Source organism: Camelus ferus, chromosome 6 (genome assembly GCF_009834535.1).
Source record: "Camelus ferus isolate YT-003-E chromosome 6, BCGSAC_Cfer_1.0, whole genome shotgun sequence".
NCBI lineage: Eukaryota > Metazoa > Chordata > Mammalia > Artiodactyla > Camelidae > Camelus > Camelus ferus.
The window spans coordinates 72,588,256-72,613,476 of NC_045701.1; the positions used below are offsets into that span (position 1 = coordinate 72,588,256).

A 25,221-nucleotide genomic window follows, 5' to 3' on the forward strand; every position below is an offset into this window, starting at 1 on the left:
TATTATCATACTGTCTTGTGAGTCAGAAGTCCTAAAATTCAGGTGCCGGCTGGGCTGTGTTCATGGACACAGAAATTAAATTTCATGTAATTTTCACATCATGAAATATTATTCTTTTGATTTTTCTCTAACACTTAATAATGTGAAAAAAGCATTCTTCGCTTGTGGGCCATACAAAAGCAGGCAATGCACAGGATCTGGCCAATTGGCGACAGTTTGCTTACCCCTTGCTCTGGATGCATATGTCCTTTAATGTTTAGGACTCCCCTACCAAGTGGGCACTGTTATTATCACTCCCAGTTTGCAGAATGTTAGTGAAGTTTAGCAGTTAGCCCAAGGCCACTTGGTTAGCCGTCGGCAGATAGGGCTGCTGACCCAAAAGCTGGTGTTCTTAACCAATGCTCTGCTCTCTGGGTTCAGCCAGGAGTGTGCGTGGTTTTCCCCAAATGTGGGCTTTGTCTTCCCTGTAGATCCAGAAAGTCTGGGTTTACCTCCCTTTGAAATCCCTGGGCACTGCTGCTGTCATATGCAGATTAAGTCTGGGAAACTTATTGGATGAAACATCCTCTGGTGTTGTAGAAAGATTGAAAAGGCATTGGTACCCGAACCCTTTTGTTTGGGGCTCTGAGGCTTGGGCTCATTTGGGCATTTTGCCACCTCCCAGGGGCTAAGGAAGTCTGTCCTGACAGCAAATGGTACCACCATAAGCAACGAATGCTAATGCTTTAGTTTCTCCCGTCCCATGTTTTTGGGTGTAGGAACATCTGAAGGCTTTGGGAAAAGGCCTTTGGGGTTTTGTGAGGGCGAGCCCATCTAGTCTTAGAATTATGAATGTGAGTCACTGTGGCTAGGCTTTCTCTGCCGTGAGCATGAGCTGTGGATGTGGATCCCCGATCCCTACCAGGGGGAGCCCTGGGGGCCCGAGTGGACCTGGATTCCAGGTTGGGAGTTACTGGTCATCTTCTCTCTGGCTCTCTCTTGCCACCATAACTTGTTCCTTATTTATGGTTCACACAGGCTGTCCCCTCTGCCTAGAAGGCTCCTCCTTCCTTTCTCCAGCTAGTTAACTAGTTAACTGGCTCCTCATCCTTCAAAGCTCAGTTCTTTGTCACCTCCTCCAAGAAGTTCTCCCTGCCCAGGTGTAGCCCTCTGAATACAGGCTCTTATAGTACCAACTGCCTCTCTTCATGCACTGTCAGGGCTGGACATTTACCTTTCTTTGTGATTTCTTGATTAATTCCTATCTCCCCACTGGACTTCACATTCCAGTAGTGACCCAGAGGGTGGTGGCTGTACCCAGTTTGGACTCGCTCCCCATTGAGTCCCCAGTGACTAGCATAGTGCCCTGCATATAGTTGTCACTCAGTAAGCATTTGTTGAATGAATAAACAAATGACCTTTAAGGAATATGTTCTCCTCTGTACAATGGGGGCAATTATATCTCCTCTACCTAACCTTGAAGAGAGGGTTGAGAGTTGCATAAGAGCAACAAATATTATGCAAACCCATGGTTGAGGATTCAGTCCCTGCAGAACAAAGATACCTGACATTCCTTATTCCAACCCGAGCTCAAGTTCAAGGAAGAGGTGGTGAGTCCTCATACGGGCAGGCTTTCAGTGTAGGGTGGAGAGCTCAGTCTGTCTGATTCTTTGGTCTGAGCTCCTGGCACCATCTGTCTCTGGGCCCTGTGATGGGGTGTGAGCACTTGGCCCCCACCCCCAGGCACTCTGCAGCATCACAGATGGTTCATCACCTCTATATTCTGACCATCCCAGGGCCTGGGCAGGGACCTGGCTGTGGGGGTCCTCAACTTCACACTGCACTGCCTAGGATCTCTGGTTTCTTCAACCCCAGAGATATCTCTCACAGGCAGAGACATAGACCTGTCACCCTGTGTGGCTGGACAAGTTATTAAGATGGGGAACATTGAAAGATTAGATTTATGACAGCCAACAGTGGATTATGAAGAATAATTTATCAAATGTCAGCGCCTGCAGCCTACAATTTACAGAAGGTTTGCTTAAACTGAGGAGATCTGATTGGCCTCCACCCTCCCCCACCTCTAATGAGTGACAGATCTAATGGATGGCTTCCCAGGCAGGCCAGCCACACTGGGTGTTTATCTGCTTTTTATTAATCATTATTATCACAACATTTCCATAGAGTCCCTCCACCCACGGCTCTCCAAGTGCCCAGCCACCTTGAAGGAACTGTAGCCACTTTTGGAAGGTGTTTTAGCTGCCCTGAATCAGCTGGAAGAGGATGGGGAAAATCAAACCTCACCTCCATTCATTTATTAGGGAATACTTACTGAGCACCAATTATGTGCCAGGTGCCTTGGATGCAATGCTGAGCAAAAACAGAAGTTTATTGTCTACAAGGAAAGAGGGAGATGAAGCAAATATAAATCGAGGCAAAGGTGCAGCTGTGTAATTGCTCTTGAGGAGGGCAATGAACTCTGAGAATGCACACAGGGAGGCCTCCCTGAGGATGTGACAGCTGAGCTGTGAGTTGAAGGATGACTAGGAGTTCTTTTGATGAGGAGTAGGAAGGGAGCCTTCTGGGAAGAAGGGATGGCATGTGCAAAGGCCCTGCAGTGGGCAGGGAGGGAGTATGCTGGTGGTCAAAAGAAGCCATCTGTTCAGGGCAGAGGGAGCTAGGGGCAGAGAGAGAAGGTGGAGCAGGTGAGGTAGGCAGGGTCAGACCCTGTGGGTCATGCTATGGGTTTGGCCCTGGAGAGCTGGTGAAGTTGTTTAAGCAGAGAGAAGTGACACGATCAGCTTATGTTTGGAAAACTCACCTTAGCTGTATGTGGAAGATGGCTTGGCAGAGGAAGGAATGCAAATGGATGGACCAGTTACGTGTCTTTGGGCAAAAGAAGATGGTGTCTTTTACTCACCGACAGAACAGAACTGAGAGCCTAGAATTGCTGACTCCTTGTGCAGTGCTCTTTTCATTATACCACCCTGTCCCCTTCGTGGAGGCATCGGATGGGGTACCCACCACTCCTGCTGCAATCACAAATTGGGGGTTTTCTAGACTCTATTCTAGACCCTTTATGTGTGTTGTTTCATACAACAACTCCATGAGATAGGTACAAAAATTCCCATTTTACTGTTGAGGAAACTGAGATACAGAGGGGTTATGTCACTGCCCAAGCTGATGCACCTTGGAGCCAGAGTTTGAGTCTGGGCAGTGTGACTCAGAGCTTAAATCAGAATCACTATGCCTTGCTGCCTCTCAGGTCTGGCTGTCCTGGCCAGCAGGTGGGCATTCCCAAGGAGCATGCCCATGGCTGTCCTAGGGAGTGGCTGCTTCTGGCTTCTTGCTTCTCTGTCAGCAACTCGTCACCATCCTGTGGGAGAAAAGAAGATTGGTGTGACCTGTGATGACTTTGGCAGAGCTAGGTGGTTGATTATCCTGTACCTGGAGGCTCTTTAGCAAATTGGTGAGAGTTGAGCACAGTGCCAGCCACTTTGCAGGAATTTAGACAGGAGTGCCGTTTTGTAATTTCTGGGGATGACCCTTGTCAAGAAGGGACTCCTGTTATGCTGCTGGCCCTTCGTTCTTTCTTCCCAGCTTGGCAGTAGCAACAGCTAATGGCTCTGTAGAACCGGCAGTTTGAGGTCTTAGAACCCCAGAAAGAACACAGATTTCATGGAAGACAGGATCTGTGCATCCTTGAGCTGTTGCCGTCATTATTTTTATTATAATAAATTGCTCTGAGTGGGAGGCTGGAGGTGGGGTGCTCCCACTTTGAGGCAGGGCAGGTACTGAGTCGGGAGAGGAAGAGACACTTGGATGCCTTGCCCTCTGCCCTGACCCCCGAAGGGTCTACATGACAAAATTGGAGGCCCCCTCTTATTACCTGTGGCACTGGGCAGGGGGCACCCTCCCCAGTAGGTCCTGCTGAAATGCAAGTGTGTTTTTCAGAGGCTGTTGCCTTCTTCTGTTAGGACATTCTGAGGGACCAAGGTCTCCTCATGGCTAGGGACTGTCTGTTTTGTTGGCCCATGTTCCTAGCATGGTTTCTGTCATGTGATGGACCTGTAGTCAATATTTATTGGCTGATTGGCTTAGGCTACAGAATGGCAAATTGGTTTTATTTCATATATTAACTCTGTTCAATAGGAAGAGGCTGCTTAGAGCACTGGGTCGAGAGAGATTTTGAGGCATCATCTGGGCCCAGCAGGAATGAAGGCTGTGATGGATTAGTGATGTCTGGCAGGGTATGCTTGGGGTATATTAATTATATAATTCTGTGTAACAAATTACCCCAAAACTTAGTGCCTTAAAACAACAAACAATTGATATCTTACAGTTTCTGTGGGTTAGGAATTTGAGAGTGGCTTACTGGATGGCTTTGGCTCAGTCTCTTACTGAGGTTCTCGTCGAGATGTCAGCTGGGGTGCAGTCATTTGAAGGCCTGAATGGAGAGGGGGTATCTGCTTCCAGGATGGCCCACTGTTGGCAGGAAACCTGGGTTCCTACTGCATGGACCTCTCCATAGGTTGCTTGAGTGTCCTCATGACATGGCAGCTGGCTCCCCACCGAGCAAGCATTCCAAGAAAGAGAGAAAGTCTCTTGTGGTAACAGTCTTGAAAATCAGACCCTCACTTCTGCCATGTTCTGTTTGTTAGGAGTGGGTCACCAAGACCAGCCTCTGCTCAAGGGACAGGAAATAGTCTCCATCTCTCAGAGGGAGGAGGACTTAAAGACTTGTGAGCATATTTGAACACCAGCACAGGGGAGAAAGGGTATGCATGCCAAATATTTGCTAACAGTGTCGGGTGTTAATATACCGTAGAAGGAACAGGACTGACCCTGAAGAGGTGGGATACAAACCAGGTGTGTTTAAGGGGAAGAGCAGGAATTGCAGCAAAATGGGGTATCAGCTGGTAGGGTGACTGTGAGATGTAGGGGTTCCTGAGGCAGGTTCCTGGGAAATGGTGCTGAGATGGGGGATGGATTCCAAGCAGAGGCATATAAGAGGTGGTGGTGGGTTTTCTGCCCAAGGCAGACATCAGTGTTTTCACAGTCCTAGCCTGCTAGAGCTCTTTATCTGCCCAAGAGTGGGAGTGGAGAAGGGGGTGGATGTGGTTCACCCCAGCCACTTCATTAGCATGGGGACTTGTCCCTCTCCCCAATGGGTGCAGCGGATGGCTGCTGGCATCCAGCCAGGTGTGCGGTGGGCCATCTCAGGATGTCGAGAGCCAGATGTTGTTTGCTGCTGATGCCATGGTAACCTGCTCAGGTGCCCTGGGCAGTCTTCCCGGTTCCTAAGTGGGAACTGCCTGGCCTTGGCATCAAGGCCTGGATTTGTCTGCTTTGAAGCAGGCTTCTGTCTTCATCTGGAACTGGCCAATTCAGGGTTTGTTAGATCTGTTAGCATTATCTTATGGTGGTGTAGTTTCTGAACCCTGAATGAGGACAAAGGATAGAATCTTTGAAATTGGACTATCTTGGAAATTCTGGGACATCCCTCATCCTGTGACTGGTGAGCCAGTCCCCACGAGGCTGGGGCTCTGGTGGGCTTGCTAAGAGGCCCAGGTGGACCTGCCCCAGGGGTCATAGTGAGGCTTCATCAGAAGATCTGACTTCCTGCCACCTTACTTTGAACTGAATGAGGACCCTGGCCAGTGCTCAGCTGCACAGTGTGGCATTTTGGAAACATTGTCCAGTAACCTGGCTTCACAGGAATCTTTCTGGCTGACTTTCTGGAGAGTTTCTCACTCTGCCCAGGACTGGGGTATAATGTCACATGGTCTCTGGATTCCTGGACCCCAGCCAAAGCCAGCCTGATGAAATCTTTTTTCTCTTCCAGTTTTATTGAGATGTAACTGACATACATCACTGTATAAGTTTAAGGTGTACAGCATAATTGTTTGACTTAACAGGTGTTGTGAAACAAACATCACTAAGTTTAGTTAACATCCATTGTCTCATATAGATGTGCTGAAGTCTTAACCTGAGTGAAGGGTCAGTGAAACCCCTAGGAGCCCCATTTTTTCTTGCCCTTCTAACATTTTTTTCTGCTTATAACTTCCCACCCCTTACCACACACACAAACACACACAAACACACACACACATACACACTGAGAAAACCAGACCATACAAAGCTAGGGAAACTTTGTTCCTATTTTTCCTTTTCCAGACAGGGACATCGATATATTTGAATCATGGGCCGACAGTAATTAAAAAGCACATAACTAGTCATTTTAAAATGTAGTTGTTTTACTTAATTGATTTTGCCGCCAGACCCAGAGAGGGGAGAAAAAAAGAACAGGGGAAAGAAAGCCTTAGAAGGGGAGACAGGTTTCTGCGAGTGACTGGAGGCAGCTGAGGGCCCTGCTTGACTCTAATTGCTGCAAATGCTGCTAATGGTTTTCTGCTGAAAGGGCTGGGGGTTGAGGCCTGATTGGAGGGGGGCGGCGTTTGTTTCAGCTGCATGGGAGGTATAATTCTGCTTTCAGGACAGGGCCTATTTTTCCTTACTCTCTATCAGCGTAAAGTACTTCTACTGAACACTTTGAACCAAGGTTCCATTTAGAGATACTTTATTCATATTTAATTACAAGCTGTAGCACCAATCTTTAATTACCTTTTTTTAATAAGCCAGCTAGGAACATTCACTAGCAATCAATTATTGTGTGTGTGTGTGTGTGTGTGTGTGTGTGTGTGTGTGTGTAAGCACAGGAGGGTGTGGGCACGTGACTTGCTTCCTGATAGAGGGGCCAGGATGGCTGAGGGGCACTGGGGAGGTAGTGAGCTGTCAGGGGTGGGGTGGGGGTGGGGAGGGCTAGCTGCCCAACAGTTTTCCTGTGTGAAGTGAGTGGTGCATCCTTACTTCCCATGTGTCTCTTTGCTTCTACTCGTCACACTGGGGATTTGGGCAAGTCCTCACAGCTGGGCCTTGTTCAGGGTACTGAGCTGGTACCTGGGCTTGGGTGGTATCTTGGGACCCCTCCAACCCCTAGTGGGAGCAGGGGTTTTGTGGGAGGCCCCCTCCTCGTTCCCTGGAGATGGTGGACCAGTCCTCCTCTTACCCTGGAGATTGGGATATCCTTGTCCGGCCCTTTTCTTCCTCCCCCTCCCCCTGCAGTGCTCCTGGCAGCTGCTCTTGCCACACAGTCCCAGTGATGCCATGTCCTCTTTGGTTGCAGTGACTCTGCAACGTCCCTGCAATGACACTGATTTGAAGACTGGTTGTCCTTCTCAGAGAATGAGCAAATGTTCCCAGGGAGCCAGGTGGAGGCTTGGACTGGGAGTCAGGTCATCTAGGTCCCCTTGCAGCGGGAAGACTGGGCCATTCTAACTGCCTAGGAGATAAGGGTCTGACTTCACAGCTTTGCTCCAGAAAACATTCTTCTTGGTGCTCCTTCAGGAACTACCTGAGGGTTTCCAAGGGAGTTGGTGCTGATCTCATTATATAATGGATGGGAATGTTGCTGATGTTCTACCTTCCTTCTGTTCCTAGAGCCCAGTCCCAGCAAGAGGGTGGGGAAGGAATGGCACTCACACATATTGAACCTGTTGGGGGTACCAGGCACCAAGCCTATGTTTCTTTCATGTATCCCAGCTGGGGCTTGTGAACACACTGCATCAGTCAGAGCTCCTTCAGCTGTGTGTGACAGAAAACAAACTGCTTTAAGCAGAAAAAGATATAGTGTGGGCATTCAGGCATGGCTAGATCAAGGGGCTCAGCCATTGTGACCAGGATTCAGTGTCTCTGTCTGTTGGCTCTGCTTTCCTCTTTGTTGCTATTTTGTGACCTCTCTGGCAGCTCCAGGCTTCAAGTTCAATTTTGAGCTTCAAGCTGAGCAGGAAGAAAGAAAATCCCTTCTCTTACAGTTCAAACAAAAGTAAAACAGATGAGTCTTATTGGACCATTTGGGTCACATGTCTATCTCTGAACCAATCAGTGTGGCTCAAGGTACTCAGGGTTCTGACTGCCAGGCCAGGGTTTCCCACCCACCCTGGAGTAACAGTTGGGGTCCACCTAGGTCAATCCCATGCATATGTGCTTTTACATTTTAGGCCTTTGGATTAGTAGGAGTGTGGGAGCAGGAAGGTCCAGCCATTTGAAAAGGAAGGAAGAGTTGGTTTAATTTTTCTCCAATAGAGAGAATAGTGGATTCAGTCCTTCAACAAGTATTTGTTTAGCACTGACTAGTTCTAGTCCTGTTCTGAGTGCAGGGAATTCAGCAGTGAACAAAGCAGAAAAAAACTGCTGCCCATTTGGCACTGATATTCTAATAAGATATATAGGGCTGGTGGTCTTTTCATTCTCTTGGTCTAAGCCCAGGTCTAGGATAAAGGTTCTCGGTGGAGAGACCCAGGGTGATTCAGGGTGATGACATGGGAAGAATCTGGCCCTCAGGGAGCTGAGAACTCACGAGGGAGGGAAAAAGACAAGTTGCGTGGTTGAGGAAGAAGGGGAAGGGAAGCCAATCCATACCCATCTCTGGGGACAGAAAATTGTAAGCCCTTCCCATGTTGCCTGGACCTTTAGCCTCTGCAGGATGTTGATAAATGGGATGGAGTTAGTGCAAGTTACAGAAATGATGACAGGGCTAGAGGGAGTGATTTATGAGACGAGATTAGCAAAGTGATGGTGCAGCCTAGCACACAAAGGGATGGGATGGTGGCCGTGGGTCATGCAACTTCTGAAATCCAAGGAGAGGAGAGAGGCTGAGGGACAGAATTGAGTGGCTGCTGCAGAAGGGGGAAAGAGGGATGCAGTGGGGGTCACGGACTGAGTAGACCCCAGCACGAGACCCTGGATGGTGTGAGGAGAGGCAGGTGACTATACATCTACATATTTGCACACTGGAGTGTGTATGTGAATGTCTGGCCTTTCCAGAATAGAGAGGCTATACAGGGAATTCAAGAAATGGAGGGGGTGAGAATTTCAGCTCTGGACAATCTTGCAAAAGGCTTTTGGAGGCCTCCTTCCCATCTGGTAGAATATTCATATCTGACCATATAGCTGCAATCAAGTCAGAAAGACTTTTTCCTTCAGGAAAACTGGTGTGTCATTTCTAAGAGGGAAAGAGGGAGGGAAGAAAGGAAGAGCAGATGGAAGAGCAATGGATATACGTTCCACTTCATAGAGAGAGAAAGCGAGGCACAGAAGGGGCAGCGGATCTGCTCAAGGGACTTGGGTGGCGTTGCACATGAAGCCCAGAAGCAGGGCTTGGGATCTCTGCCAGCTGGCCAGGCCAAGAGTGGACTTGGGGACCCACTTTGAGGCTCAGGCAGCAGCAAGGGGTAATTATTGGGTTTGAAGCCTCCAGGCTGGGCTTCCTTGAGCTTTCCAGGTTGGTGGGGTTGGAACATCTCCATCAGATCCCTGTCTTGGGCCACCCTGGGCCCAAGTTCTGCTAACTTTTGATTTTATCCATATGTGAGAGCCTCAGAGGCACAGTGGTAGGTAATGAAATGGGTGAATGATGCACAGTTCTGAACATTCTAGATGGCACTTTTTTGGCTTTAAATGGAGGTACTCAAGGTGCTCGTGTACATGTATGAGACACACCTTCCATGTGTGTTTTCTCTCTCACTCCCTTCATATGGCCGGCGTGAATTTTCACGGCAGCAAAGGGCCCAGGCAGAGCACTGAGTTGGCATACAATTGATCAAGCAGAAAACCTGTCATGGGGACATGGGGCAGCTCTGGCCCTGACCATCCTCCTGGGCCCTCTCACCGAATCGAGTCATCTTAATTGCTCTGTCCTCTCTCCACTCTTGACAGATTCAAGATTTGTTTGTGAGCTTTGACGACACCCCTCTGGGGGCTGCCTCCCTGGCCCAGGTCCACAAGGCGGTGCTACATGATGGGCAGACGGTGGCCGTGAAGGTCCAGCACCCAAAGGTACAGGCTCAGAGCTCAAAGGACATTCTCCTGATGGAGGTGAGAGCCTTCCCCCTTCTCCTACCTTCATCCTTATTCTGTATTTCCCTGGGATCCAGGTAGCCCCAGTGAAACTGGTTCAAGGCCTGTGGGGTAGAGTGTGGCTCTTTGAGCAGCAGAATGGGAGAAGAGAGCTTGAGACCATGACAAAGGAGGTGTCATGACAATGCTGTGACCAGGGGATCTGTGGCTGAGTTGATTGGTTCTTTTTTATTTTATTTTATTCTATTTTATTTATTTATTTATTTTAGATTTTCTTTCTTTCTTTTTTTAAACATTTTTTTATTGAGTAATAGTCATTTTACAATGTTGTGTCATGGGTTGATTGGTTCTTGACGCATTCCTAGGAACTGTCTGTGGATGTCTCTGAACACGCAGGGCAGCTGCTGGGCCATGGAGACTTCAGGGGGATAGTGTAGAAATGAGATGAACCACAGGTGATTTCCTTGGGGATAGGAAAAGTTACATCTTAATTTGTTAAATTACAACAAAAGGGAGCATGTGGTCAATCAAGGGATATAAAAATGACAGGCAGATCACGTAGAAATATTTATCAGATTATATGTTTGCTTCTCTGATACTTGTTTTGAATGAATGAATGTGCCTGCCCAAAAATGGCCCTGGGGAATCTCTAGTGGTGACTGTGCCTCTGGACTTTTCTAGTTCCATGCCTGGAGCAAGGAGAAAGGGTGAGCTGCCAGCATCCCCAAAGGAAGGTCAGCAATCCGTTTACCCTGCCAGCATGTCCCTCTTCTTCCTTTTCTCTTTCCCTTTCCTTTGTTCCTGTTCCTCACTCTGGATTCTTAGTTAATTCTTTTTCACTCACTTTGAGTAAACTTAACACACACATCAGGACTAAGAGTGAGTGACCTCCGTCTTCATCCTTGGGGAGCCCCCATTTAGTGGAGGAGACAGACCTGTACACAAACAGCTTTTGACTGTGAGCTCCGTCAAAGGGGTGTTTGCAGAGTGCCATGGCGGCCCTGTGCCTGGACTGATGGGAGCATCAGGAGGGCTTCACCCAGGAGCCCATGAGACAGCTAAGCAGGAGAAGGATGACCCAGCCTGTGCAAAGGCCCTGAGTCTTAGAGGAACAGGGTGTGCTTGGAGAGCTTCAGCTAGTCCAGATGGTATGAGTTGAGCGTGGTTGCAGATGAGGCTGGGAAGGTAGGCAGGACATGAAGGACCCTGTATTCCAGGCTCAGGTGCAGAAATGGTATACACAGTAAGTACGTACTTACTATGGAACTGAGCAGATCTGATTTTCTCCTGCAGTCAGTGGGAAACCATTTAAGAATTTTAATCAGGGGAATGTCATAATCAGATGTGCATTAGAAATTAAAGTCTGTTGACAGTCTGGGGGATGTATTGGGAGGCAGAAAGACTGTAGCCAGGGAGACTAATTGAGGGGCTGCAGCACTGGTCTGAGAGAAATAATGATGTAAACCAAGGCAGTGTAATGGAGGTGGAGGAGAGGCAAGAATTCTTGGGGTGTAGCAATCAGGACTTTGTGATCAGCTTTACATGAGGTAGGGGCAAATACTGGTATGAATGAGAATGAAAATAAATTGTAAGTTTCTGGTTTACATGATGACATTTGGGTGTCTTTTACCATGTGCATCAGTTGAGGTTCAGTTGGGGAAAAAGAAATTGCTCTGGGTATTTCAGAAGGAATTTAGAATAGAAAGTAGGGTTCACAGGGGATGGAGTGTCCAAGAAGCCAAATGAGATGGTGAGACATTCACCAGCAGCAGGAAGAGGGAGGGACAAAGAGAAGAGGTGATTCCCTGGGCCCAGGTGCTGGGGCCACCTGGTAAAGCTGGCCCGAGGAGAGTGGGTCACAGATTCAGGGCCTGTCACCTGTAGGTTGGAGCCATAGATGCTGTTTGAGGCCATGGGTGTTTCATCTCCTCCTGTCCGCATTATTCCGCCAAACCTAACCAGAAGCCAGTTGGCAAAGGAGCCTGGGGAATGTAGTTTCTTATGAGAGTAATGGGGTGGGAGGGATGTCAGAGCAGCTGAAGTGGTGGATGATGGAGCAGCCATGTGCTGTAAGATCTGCTGTCAGTAGTTTTGGATCAGAATCTCTCTGTCAGTCTGCAATGCAGGTTGGAAAAACAAATTCAAGGTTTATCAGCAAGGAGACTCATGGGAGCTGAATCTAGGGAAGCAGTTGAGATCACTTAGCTCTACAGAGTTTTAAAAAAGAAAGGAGAGGACAAAGAAAGAACGTGAGGAACACCATCATTTGAGGAGTGTGCCCCAAGGAGGATGAGTCCCTGAGGGAACTAAAAAGGCATAGACAGAGGGATTAGAAGAGAACAAGGATTGAGCAGCTACATCCAATGAAAACAGTGTCAACAAGAGAGCACTGTCAGTTACCTAGCATCTTAACTGACGCAACCAGTAGTCTGCGTAATGAACCACCTCAAAACGTAGTGGTTTAAAACATCAGTCACGTGTTTTGCTCTTGAATCTGCAGTCTGGGCAGGGCATGGTATAGAGACTCATCTCTGTTTTATGTGATGCCAGCTGGGGTGGCTTGACTGGAACTGGAGGATCTACTTCAGGGTGGCCCACTCACATGGCTGGTAAGCTGGTTCTGGCTGTTGGCTAGGAGCTCAGCTGGGCTTGTGGGCCAGGGCCTTAGTTCCTGTCCATGTGAGCCTCTCCATGGCTAATTGGACTTCCTCACAGCATGGTGGCTGGGTTCTAAGAATGAGTGTCCCAAGAGAATAAGGCTGAAAGTACATCATAGTTTTATGACCTAATTCTGGGAGTTATATAGATTACTTCTTCCTTACTTTATTGGTAAAAGCAAGAGTCACAAAGTCCCCTTTGGTTTAAGGGGCAGGGAAATAGACTATCTCTTTTTTCTCTGATTATTGTTATTTTTTTTTATTGAAGTGTATTCAGTTTACAACATTGTGTCAATTTCTGATATACAGCATAATGTTTCAGTCATACATATACATACATATATTCATTTTCATAATAGATTACTATAATGAATATAGTAATATTGAATATAGTTCCCTGTGCTCTACAGAAGAAACTTGTTGCTTGTCTATTTTGTATATTACACTCCACCTCTTGTTGGGGGAGTGGCACTGTTCCTGAAGTGTGTTACAGTGGGAGATATTATTGCAGCCATTTTGGAAAATGCAGTCTGTCAGAATTACTTGATGTTGTCGAACACAATATAAATTAGTAAAGTTCTGAAAAGAATATTTGAGATTTGTTTATCTAGAGTTCTTGGGAAGAGCAGGGAGAGTGGGGTGAGTGGGATGAAAGAGAACCGAGGCCCCAGGGAGCAGAGACGTTTAATGTAGAACATTCTTTTCATGTTTAGCCATGGATAGTGGGGAGAGTGAGGGTAGTGGTTAGAGCAGAGCACAGGCTTAGAGGCAGGGGACTTGAGGAGGCTGTAGCTGATGGGAAAGGGGGCAGTGGAGTTGGGTACTTGGAGGTTCAGGAGAGAGGAGTGACTGGTAGATCAGGTTCAGGAGGAGACTGGAGGGCTGGGGCTCCAAGGACACAGGTGGAAACATTAGGCTTTGGTCAGCCATTGTTTGTTTGCTTGTTTGTTTTTGAGTAAAAGTAGATTTATTTAGAGAGATGTACACTGAGTGTTTAAAGTAAAGGTAGATACACACTCAATAGACAGAGTATGACTGACGAAGGCAAGAGAGAGAGAGCCATCGCGAGGTGCAGTGTTGCTAGTTTTTATATGCTAACAAGTGAGAGGATTATTCCAACTACTTTGGGGAAAGGGCAAGGATTCACAGGAATTGGGCCACCACCCTCTTTGACCTTTCATGATTAGCCTTGGAACTGTCATGGCGCCTATGGGTATGTCATTCACGAAGCTAGTACATTACAAAGTGTATAATGTAGCTCAAGGTCCCCTGGAGGTCAAATCTCCCACCATCTTTGGCCTCGAGGTCTATTGGGATTTGAATTCTCCACCATCTTGGTGCTAATTGCTGTGTGATTCCTCTAATGGCTATGCCCTGCCCCATTCCCTCCTGTCTCATTCCCCTCTCAGAGATTTCACTCCCATAATCTTACGGGGGTGCAGAGGGGTGGCAGTCCATCTTCCGTAGCTACTTCAGGGGGTCAGCCTTTGTTCTGAGACAAGAGGAAGGTGGTAAGGCTGGGTACAGATGAGTGAGTGGGGCAGGGGGGAAGGCGAGGAAGGTGGGCAGCTGAGTTGTACCAGCCTGATAGCCTCTATTTTTTCTCTGAAGTGGGAGGCAAGACCATCTGCTGAGAATCGGGTGGGAGGTGGCATGGAGGCTTGAAGGGGGATGAAGGTTTGGGGTATTGCTGGGTACAGTGGAAGAGGGAGCTGACCAGGACTCGGGGGCGGGGTTGCCAAGTGGCACAGAGAATCCACTGGGAAACCTGAGTGTTCTGAAGCTATGGAACAGCCATAGCTGGGAGTGCACTAGGAGTCTCAGAGGATCCCTGGGTGTCCTGAGACCTACAGCCTCTCCTGCATTGAACAGGAACCTGTTTCTGCCCAGTGGTGCCAGCTGGACCCACTGGGGCTGAGAGGACAGCAGACATTGTTTCTCTGCTGAGAGCCTTGCTGCTTCCTAAGCAATGGTGGCCGTAAGGTCAATAGCAATAATAGCAGTAATAAAGATTTGGCATCTTCCTCCCTGAGATAAGCATCAGATGCTTTTCTTAGGAAATAACAGCCTTGTGGTTGTGTGCAGAGTACAAAGTGGCTCCTTATCCACGGCTGAGGCAGTGCTGGGGCTGGGATCTCGAGGCAGATCAGAGACCCTCACTCACAGCCTTCAGGAGAGAAGCTGGAGGCCTGAGGCCTGAGGTCACCACCTCCATGGACCGTCAGCATTAGCAGCCATACGATGTGGTACTGCCTTCTCACTGGGCTTGATCTCTGGTAGGAAAAAAAGCCCTATCTGGTCACCCTTCTCTGCTTTAAAACTAAGAAATGCCAACTAGAAAGCTCATTTTATTTGATATCTGAAATGAGTATTACGATTTTTCTTTTAAAGTCCAGACCTAAATATTGCCTTGAGTTTAGGAATGACACGTGCTCAGGTGTGCTTGGCAGAAGAATGATTTCTAGGAGGCAGCAGGGCTGCCATACCCACCAGAAACTTGGAGACAGAGGAGAGGCAAAGCTACTTTTCTGCACAGCCTTCTGGTGCTTCCTTTCAGGTCAATTCCAGGTTATTGTGTGTTAGGATGTCAGGATGCTTTTAGCTGTGTGTATCAGGAAATCCAACTAAAAGTTGTATAAATAATAGTAACCTATATCATCTCACATTTCAAGTCATGTGAAAGTAGGGTCAACTTTTTCAAGGTTGACTAATCCAGCATTTCATTGTGGTTTGTAAGGACCTAGGTTCTTTTTGTCTTCTACTCTGTCAGCTCAGCTTCCTGGCTTGTCCTTCCAAGGTAGTATTCCTCTTGGTCCCAAAACAGCTGCACAGTTCCTGCTGTTACAGGTAGATGATGTCCAGATGCCAGAGAGGGCCTGTTTCTTCCCTCATATTCCTTATTAAAAAGTAGCCCCTCAGTAGAATTCCTTTCAGTTCTCATTGGCCAGAAGCAAACCCACAAGTCCAATCTTGAATCAGTCTTGGCAAGAGCATTGGGACCACTTTGATTGACTTATACCAGTCATGATTCACCTTTTCTTTCCTTGAAGGACATGAAAGATGCACAAAACTGAGGTTCTGTTAAGCCAGAAAGACAGGGGAAATGGCTCTTGGGTTGGCACCCAATAGCGTGTGCCACCCTTGTGTTTTGTGTCTCCTATGAACCTGGCTCTCCTCTTGAGGAAGGAGACTGTCTCTGGTGGCAGAGAAATGGGAGCTGACTCTCAGTAAGTGGTGATGAACCTGATGGTGTTGGTGACTTTGCACAAAAGAGAAAGGCACAGCCAAGGGTGTTTTCAGCTTTGTCATTATCACCTGATATTGTGCCTTTAATAGTTGGGGCAACTCTACTTCTAGATGCACGGCCAGTGACTCTTATTGATTTGAGTGGCTGTCCAGAGCCAGACTAATTGGGCCCAGAGATTGCAACAATGATTCAGCAGGAAGGGGTGAACTGACAAGGCAGAGTCTATCTGTCTGCTGGCGGGCTGGCTTGCAGCAGTGTTTGCCTGCCCACAACAGCAAGGAGCTTAGCAGGCCGGGTATCACTACCATTCTCACTGTTTGAGAACAGGGTAGGACTCAGGTGACCTGTGAGCCAGTGGTAAGACCATAATTTCCAGGTCCCAATAGCACTACCCTGTATTACTCCCTGTTATCTCTTAAGCTTCTGAAATCGACGCTGAACACCTCTTTGCTCTATCACCCCTCAAATCATCTAACTCATGGCCAGGCTCCCTGCCCTCCAGGCACTATCCACCCCCTGTGACAGTTACATTTTTTATTTGTTTTTTGAACAGCATTTTCAGTGCATGCTGTCTGTCATCTTGTTTCTTTTCTGAATATGTTGATTGAACAGTGGGTGGCTAGGTAATGTTTGTGTTGACACAGAATCCAACAGCTGATTTTATTTTTAAAAAAATACATTTTAAAAAGCCTCAGAGATGTAGATCATCCCATGGAAACTTCCCGTCACCCTGTAATTCTGTTTTCTAAAAAGTGTGCACTTTAATAACTTATCAGAACAAAGATAATCCCAATGAATGGTAAGCTGTTTACATCACTCTGAATTGATTTTCGATCCTTGTCGAACATCCTTTTTTACCGGTTCGGATCTGTGCAGGCGTCCTATTTAGTGTGCTGTTTTCCCGTAGAACATTATTTCTTTCATAATGTATAATAACTTGATAACAGTAACTTGAATTTCAGTTGCATTTTACAGTTTACAAAGCTCTTTTTATGCCTTATCTGAAGTTTCTTATTGTATTGTCCTGTGTTGTATTGCCTGAGACAGGACTGCATAAAGAAAGAAGAAAAACAAACAAACAAACAAAAAGCGTCCCAAGTCCTGCATTTGAAATTACAAGCTATGTGACCTTGAGAAATGCCTTAACCTCCTGCATCTGATTTCCTTCTCTGTGAAATGGGTAAGAAGAGGAAGAAATGAGAGTATGTGACTAAAGTGCCTCATAGCACAGTGCTGGTGCCTGAATAATGATAATTCCCATTTCTTTTTTGCTATTGTAAACAGCAATCACTAATTTTCAGACTTTTATGTGACTCTGAATTTTTCCATTATGTTTCTGTATGGCCCCAAATTTATTTTTCCTCCTGTAAGCCAATCACCCTATAGGAAAGTGATTTCATTATTCTACCTGGAAGGAAGCATTAATTGCTGAATATACTTTGATTGAGGATCCAAATCAAGTAGAAAATTCTCAGGCATTTCAAAGTGGTGGTTCTCCCAAATTCAGAGGTAATCCCTTTCTTCACCAACATCTCAAGAGGCAGAAAAATTTAGTACGTTTGAGTAATGGACTTGTGGACATGTAATTATTTCTGGCGAGAGGACAACTTTTTGGAATGTTCATTTATTCATTCACTCATTCGTTCACGTGAGTATTCAGTAAACATCTGCTGAGTATTGGGCACGTGGTAGGCCCTGGTGAAAACACTGGCTGTTGGAAGAATTTTATGGAGGAGATACATTTTGGGAGATAAATTGAAAAGTCAAATTGATAACAACACCTGTTTTATTTTAGTTGATTGCATCTGTTGTCAAAAAGAAAAACTTAAATGAATCTACTTAGGGCAGGCTCTTAAGAAGGGAATTGAATGAAAACAGAAGGTGAAACTGAGGAGTTTTATTTTGTCTTCCCAAGCCAAGGAAAGTCTAAAATAGCAGCAGCCCAAACCATTTTAGATTTAGACCAGATGACTCTTAACCTGACCCCCATCTCCTCCCCCTTGAAGTTTAAGGGGTTAATAAACCCCCTGAATTATGTACAAAATTATGGAAGTACATATATTTTTTTAGCTTCGTAGCTGGCACCAAATTTTCAAATTAGTGACTTCCTATAAAGAGGATGGTGTCTTGTAAAGCTAAGAACCACTGAATTCATACAAACAGACCCTCTCATTTTAAAGTAACCAAGGGAGTGATTCACCAACCACCTACAAAATGCTTTTGAAAGCAGTTTTATGAGTATTGCAAAGGTTTCTGAGTTGTGAATTAGTTTACTAACTAGTTACTAGCAATTAATATCAACCAATAAAATCTTTAACTGCTTTTATGATTAATGACATTGAGTATTAATAATAACCAAAGTATAGCAATGACTAATCATGTAATTGATTAGTAACAGAAAAGTCTTTTAAGTGCCTTTCAGTGCTGTTTGGATATTCATGATAGTTAAAAATTTCACAAATAACAGTGACCATGCAATAAATGATGAGGGTCTGTTGTGTGGCCAGAAGCCTCATCACCTGGTATAGACCCCACTGGGCTGCATGTAGGCCTCTGTCTATACCTAAACGTCTGGTCCAGAGTCATTACCTAGAAGGTAATCAGTGCATTTTGAGGGAACAAATGAGTGAGACTCATTGTGGCTCTTTTCCTTGTCCCTTCTGGGTGAGAAACTCCAGAATTTAGGAGCCCCAAGATAGGAAGTCAGGTGGCTCAGATGACAGGTGTGCCCTTGGCCTGGGCCAGGGCAGGTGCTTCTGTTTCCTGTGCACCAGCTCTGCCTCCCCTTTGGCGGCAGCTGAGGGCCATCTGAGGGCACAGTGATGAGATGCGATGCCTGGAGGCTGCTGTGCCCAGATATCTCAGTCTAACGTGCAGTTCTGGCCTTGCTGTTGCCACCTCTCCCTTCTTGTTCCGTGTGACACAAACAGAAACAAAACATAAACTAAATCGATTATCATAAGGTCACAGGTCTAGCCTATGAAAGACAAGACAAGACTTAAAAGAAATTAGACTGCAGTCGAATGTAATTAAAAAGGATTTTGAGAGAAATTGAGTATAATAACCCTGTGTGATGATTCTTTTAGAATGGCGTCTGGTACATTGCCTAGGATGTAGGATTTAAAAACAAAGCTGTAAATGCCTTGTAGTTAATGGCCCTGCTTTAGATTTATTTCCTTGTGCCGCACGTGCCTAACACAGTGCTGGGCATAATGTCCTAGACCAAGGCAAGCAGAGGCATGAGACAAGGCTCATAGCCAGGGCTCAGTAGGTCCTTCTGGATGAACTGGGTGGTGTCTTGGTCAGCTTGAGCTGCTGTAAAAAATATCATAGACAGGGTGGCTTAAACACAGACATTTATTTCTCACAGTTCTGGAGACTGGGAAGTCCGAGGTCAAGATGCTGGTTGATTCAGTTCTTGTTGAGGGCCTCTTCCTGGCTTGTAGACAGATAGCTGCCTTCCCACTGCCTCACCTGGTGGAGAGGGAGTGAGCTCTGGTCTCTCTCTTCTTATAATAACACACATCTTATCACAGGGGCCCCAACTTCATGATCTCTTCTAGACCCAATTAATTCTCAAAGGCCCCACCTCCAAACACAATCACACTGGGGTTAGGGCTTAACTTATGAATTTGGGGGGGACACAAGCATTTAGTCCATAACTGATGGGGAAGTTCTTTTAGTACCAATAGGCCCATGGTTTTTTAGTTCTTGCTTATTGTTCTTCTGCCCTATCCAGGGGTGGAGATGGATGAGAGAACTTGGACCATAATCTATACCAGGAATTACAGGAGGGATTGGTTAGTGGTTCTCCCCAGGCCTGACTTTAAACACTGGCAGGAGGGCTTATAGGAGAATAGGAGAGTTGCCTTCTGCGTTTTCCCCCGGGCAATGCTAGAACATCTCCCACGTCCCTGGCATCACCCTTGCTCACCCACCACAGAGCCACTGTTGGTGAACTTGTGAGACTGTCTCAAATCCAGAGCTCCAGGGGTAGGGTGGCCTCAGGATGGAGTCCCTGCCCACGGAGGGGCTGTAGTGTGCTCTGCAGATGTCTCTGGGATATTGTTCTCTGCCAGTGATATTTATTTCACATCATTAAACTGACAACTGAAATGCCAGATAAGTCTTCTAAAACCCCCTCTTTAATCATGTCCTGTCTTAAGAATGCACAGTGGGCCCAAATTGCCAAAAATCCAGGCTTTTCATCCAAGTGGTCAAATCCCTTATCTCATACTCCTTTTGTCTTACCCAGCCTTCTTTTCTTATTCCAATTCAATTTTTTATCATGAAATATTTTATTTTTTACTTTTTATTTATTTTTACATTTTTTTATTGTATCATGAAATATTTTAGATGCACAAAAAGCATAGAAAACAATATTATAAATGCTCAGGTACCAACCACTCAGCTTAAGAAATAAACAAAGTGCAGTTACAGTCACTGCCCCTCCTGGCCCTTTGCAAACAGGACCATGAAGCACTGATCTAGGAGCAGCAAAGGCAGAAGTTCAGTGATGTGCATAAGAGCAAGGGTTCGGGGGCTGGGTAGACCCAAGTGAAATTCTGGCTCTGTGCTTCCTTGCTGGGAAAATTCAGGAAAATCATATAAGCTCTCAGAGCCTTAACTTCCTCATCTGTTAAGTGGGATGATAAAAGTTTGTACCTCCCAGAGTCACTGTGAAGACTAAATGGAGTGACAAGGTAAGTCAAGTGCTTAATCAGTGCAGGGAAAGTGGGGAGTGCTCAGCAGATGGCGCTGGTTGGTGTTCCTGGTGGCTGCTGGGCTTTTATCATCTTGGATTTGGACTACAGAGATAAGCCTCAAGGGAGCCGTTACCCCACTCACCCTTACTTCAGGGGAGGACCTGGGACTTGTCAACGCCAAGACCAGGGCAGGAGAGCAGGGAACGTACCTCCCTTGATAGGTGCTGTGGACTGACTGATGGGGTGCTTGGTGGGTTTTAGGTGCTCGTCCTGGCTGTGAAGCAGCTGTTTCCAGAGTTTGAGTTCATGTGGCTGGTGGATGAAGCCAAGAAGAACCTGCCTTTGGAGCTGGATTTCCTCAATGAGGGGAGGAACGCTGAGAAAGTGGCCCAAATGCTCAAGCACTTTGACTTCTTAAAGGTAGGAGGGGCAGGGCCACGGGAAAGAACCTGGTGGTCAGACGGAAGAGTGCGGGGGAGGACTTGTCCCGCCCCGTGCATCCCCACCTTGTAGGACATGAGTGGAGACATCTCCTTCCTGAGTCTTCTCTCTGAGGATGACTGATTTGTCCTTGGTGATGCACATGAAAGCCCTTGAAGGCAAAGTTACAAATTATCAAAGGGGATGGTTGACCTGTCAAACAAATAGCTGTTTATTGAGTGATCTACAATTGCAAGACCCTGAGCACTTCTGAGGGACTGTAGGTCGTGGTCCCTGCAGTCTGTGATCCATGGGATGATGGCATTGATGACAATGATGATGATGATAATGATGATGACTATAGCTAATGCTGCTGTACTCTGGCACAGTTCCTAACACTTTATGTATATTATACCGGCTCATTGAATATACAGGTCTGCTTTCACAGAACATATGTGTCCTGGAGTCTCCACAGTATGCAAAATCACACAACAGAAACCACAGGGTTTATGGAGAAGATGAGGTTAGGCTTACAACACTCAGAAATGTCCCCAGTGACCCAGAAAATAAAATCAGATAGGAACCTAATAAAATGGTAGCAGCAGATTTACACATTAAGTGGCTAAGAAATACACCAGAGTGCAGTACACCTGGCACTTTCCTTGACACGTGCTTGTGGAAGTGGGCAGCAGAAGAGTGGCTGTTACTGTAAAGAGGTGGGTGAGGGTCATCTGAAATTGGACAGAAACGTGTGACACCAGATGTGGGTGGGTGTGACCCATGACAGACGTGGCGATGTTTGAGGGGTGTGTGCTTTGTGTATTCCTGTGTGGGTCAGCTAGATGCAGTTTTCTGTGTTCCCAAAGATTCTTGTGGATGAAACTGCACATAAGCAAATGGAAAATTTGTGTTGTGATCAAATTGTTCCCTAACTTATCAGTCACATTGGAGCAGATTTGTGTTCTCAAGTATTTAGCAGAACTGCCCTGGGATAGAAGACACTGTGGGAAACAACATCAAATGACACAAAGTCCCAGCTCAGTGAGAGGTCCTGCTGGTACGGGCTCCAAGGATTCAGAAGAAGCAGCTCCCCTGGGGAGCAGGGCAGGGAGGGCTCTGCTGAGGAGTTGGCACTGGAGCTGGTCTTTGAGCCTGGCCTGATGTTCCCCATGGGGGCCCGTGGAGGTTGGAATGAGAGAGATACAGGTCCACACTGCTGCTTTTCCAACATATTTTGTCCTTGGTGGGGCTTGGACCCATTTACCAGGGGTACCCTTTTATCGCAGCAGTGCAGGGGTTGGACATCTCTGGCAGTCTACAAAGGGAGCTTGGCTTTTAACTCTTGGAAGAGATCAGCCCTTTGCTCTTCACTGATGAGGCCAGGAGAATGCAGGAGAGGGAGGCACAGGGCTTCGGGTACTAGTTCCAGAGCAAATAGTCAAGTGAAGCTCTTCTTGGGGAAGGTGTCTCAGCATGTGGGCTGCAGTCTCTTGCTCTGGACACTGAAGCCACAGTGTCCACGTGGCTTCTGGGGACCTCATGAGAAATGGAGGCAGCATTTATACTGCTGCTACCAGATGATTAACAGAGATGGGGAGACTGAGGGTATGTCTACACCAGCCGCCTAGGAATCCTAAAGCCTGGTTCATGGGAGGAAGACCCACAACTGAGGTGACCAGTGTGGTGTCTTGCTACACTGATTTGGTGGAAGGTCTAGCCTCTGGCAAAGTTCAGCTCTTGGAGTGCTGGGGGTCAGGTCTGTCGAGATGCCCCCCAAATGGCTTTTCCTTATACAGCCCTAGGGAGGAAATGCCATTATTCATGCTGATCCTCTTGTGTGTGCAGATCCAGATGTGCAGACTAAATCTGGTAACATTGCCCCAGCCTTGAGGTTCAAACCACCATTTCAATGAAAACTTGGCTTTCTCACACAAGTAATAATATTAACTAATCAGCATAATACCGTAGGGTCTAAACTATGCTTCCACTTACATTTCCCTTCTCTTTCACTCCTTTGTTCCACACTTATTGAGCATTTCCTGAGCCTGTTACTGTGCCAGAGTCTGGGAGGTGGGTTGTACCTGGATGAGTCAGAGCTGGTTGGCTCCCGCCTGAGGAGACTCCGCATTTAGTGGGGGACGAGCATGCAGTGTGTTGTTACAGCACAGGTTGGTTAGCTCTATGACAGAGACTGATCTACGTTTCTGTGGAGGAAGTACTTAATTCCACCAGGATAAGGAGCTCAACGGAGGCTTCCAAGAGTGTCGATTGTACAAAGAGATAGACAATATTTACTGACTATTTCTTCTGTGGCTCTGAACACTATGCAGATACCATGACACTGAAGCCTTCCAACAACCCTTGTCCCATTTTACAGATGACAGTTTTAGAGGAAAGAAGCTAGGGTACAAAAAGGATTTTCTGACTTCAACTCTGGTGCTCGTCTAAGGTCATTCTGTTGCCTCTTACCCGGCAGGGGTGGTCCTCAGCGCCAGAACTATGAACCAGACGAACAGAACCATTTCCTCCACTGTTCCCATGGAAACAGCAAAATCGTCCTCTGGCTGGGGCCAGCTAGCATCTGTCAGACCAAGACATGTAATAATAATAATAACACAAATTTTTGAAACGAGGATGCCAAATGGGTAAATAATTAATGTAACGATTTGACCTGCTGCTTCTAAAACCTGCATACCATTCCTAAGAAAATGGTGGAATTAAGGCTCCTGAGTAATTAATTTTTGCCTAAACACATAACAAGTGGGAAGCAAATTTTGCACTGCGAACCCAGTTCAGCTCTTAAAACAGGAGATAGATTGCTTTTGCACACTGGCACCCCATCACAACATCTGTGCGTAATTAAGCCTCAGCAAAGAGTTTACCTCTCAGTGTGTGAGGCATCTTCCAGTGGGGTTTAATAACCCCAGCCCTATGCTGTAAATCTCCAAGCCTCAGACAAGCACTGAATGCAAATGTGGTGTCAGGGAGACTGGAAAAGGGCGAGGTGGCAGCCAGGCTGAACGGTCAAGACCAGGGCATTTGTAGATTTGGCATCAGAGGTTGTGTGTGCTGTGGGGAGCAGACAGGACAAGCAGTGAGCTTTGTGATTGACCTTGGGGACAACTGGGACAAGATAGAGGGAGAAACCTTGTAAACACGGGGTTTGGGACTGGAAGAGATGAGCGTCTGTATAAATGGAGATGGGGCTTGGTGGGGGGTTGGCTCTTGAGCAAGGCCACTCCAGGGCTTTTTAGTGCTAGAAAAGAGGCCTGGATCTCTCTGGAAATTGTGGGCAAACCCTGAGAGGATGTACATGCTTTTGGTGAAATGCCATTAACTTCCTAAGAATCTCAAAGATTCAGACCCACTGATGTATAATAATTAATATTAATTTTTAATATGCTTATGATGTGTTAGACACTTTATAAAGTACTGTACGTGTATTTACCCTTTAATCCTTATACAGCCCACAAGGAAAATATGTCCAGCCCCATGTCAGCAGCAGGGAAGCTGAGACCCAGAGAGGTACAACCACTTGCCAAAGGTTGTGCAGCTTCCTGGTAAGAGGCAGAAGCAAACTCTGAATGGAGGCAGCATGGCCCCAAGCCTGCATGTTAAACCACTGTGCTTTTCTGCCTTTGCGATAATTTATGAGCAGATCTGAGTTTTGCTGAACTGTCTGGAGCATTAACTCTCAGCCCTGGTCATGTGTCAGAACCACCTGTCACATTCCACATGGCTGTCATGTGGCAGCTGTTTGCTTGTCCAGCAGGTGCAAAGTGTGTGCTGCTGTGTTGAGCACCAGGACTTCATACGTGCTAGTAGGAAGCATGGAATGTTGCTTTCATTCTAATTGTCATCACTATTTTACAGGTGAGGAAATTGGCACTCAGAGAGGTTATGAAACTTAATCAAGTCACACAGCTTGGAGGTGGCAGGGCTGCGGCTCCCACCTGACAGTCTGACTCCACGTCTGTGCTCTACTCCACTGGGCTCTGGTGTTGGGAGGACTGTGGCCCTGGGTGATGGGCGCTGGCCCAGATAAGCCAGGACCTGCTTCCCTGGTGTGTTGACCAAGCACAGGAACAAAGAGGACCAAGGCCAGGGTCAAGGCCAGTTAATGAGGCTGAGGCCAGGGTTCTTGGGCTGGAACTTTTCATAATCTGTGCCCTCATTCTTGGAGTTAGGACTGACTCCAGTTTTGGTGGGCAAACGGAGCCTAGAGGAGTGTGGCCTCTGCTCTGTGGTGAGGAGGTAGACCCCAGACCTAGAGGTCCTGATGGCGAGGGTGTGA

The 25,221-nt window shown here is 46.8% G+C and overlaps 1 protein-coding gene across 5 annotated transcripts in view; it reads left to right on the forward strand.

Annotated features, from left to right (window-relative positions):
- ADCK1 (aarF domain containing kinase 1) overlaps nucleotides 1–25,221 on the forward strand; it is a 136,557-nt gene that overhangs the window by 53,569 nt on the left and 57,767 nt on the right. For all 5 annotated transcript variants that reach the window (XR_004320871.1, XM_032482447.1, XM_032482448.1 and 2 more), the window contains 2 exons: nucleotides 9,757–9,915; nucleotides 20,769–20,927. Coding sequence is in view for 4 of the 5 variants with exons in the window: in XM_032482447.1 (XP_032338338.1) it covers nucleotides 9,757–9,915; nucleotides 20,769–20,927 (318 nt within the window). In the remaining variant the exon portion in view is untranslated. The remainder of the gene's footprint in view (nucleotides 1–9,756; nucleotides 9,916–20,768; nucleotides 20,928–25,221) is intronic.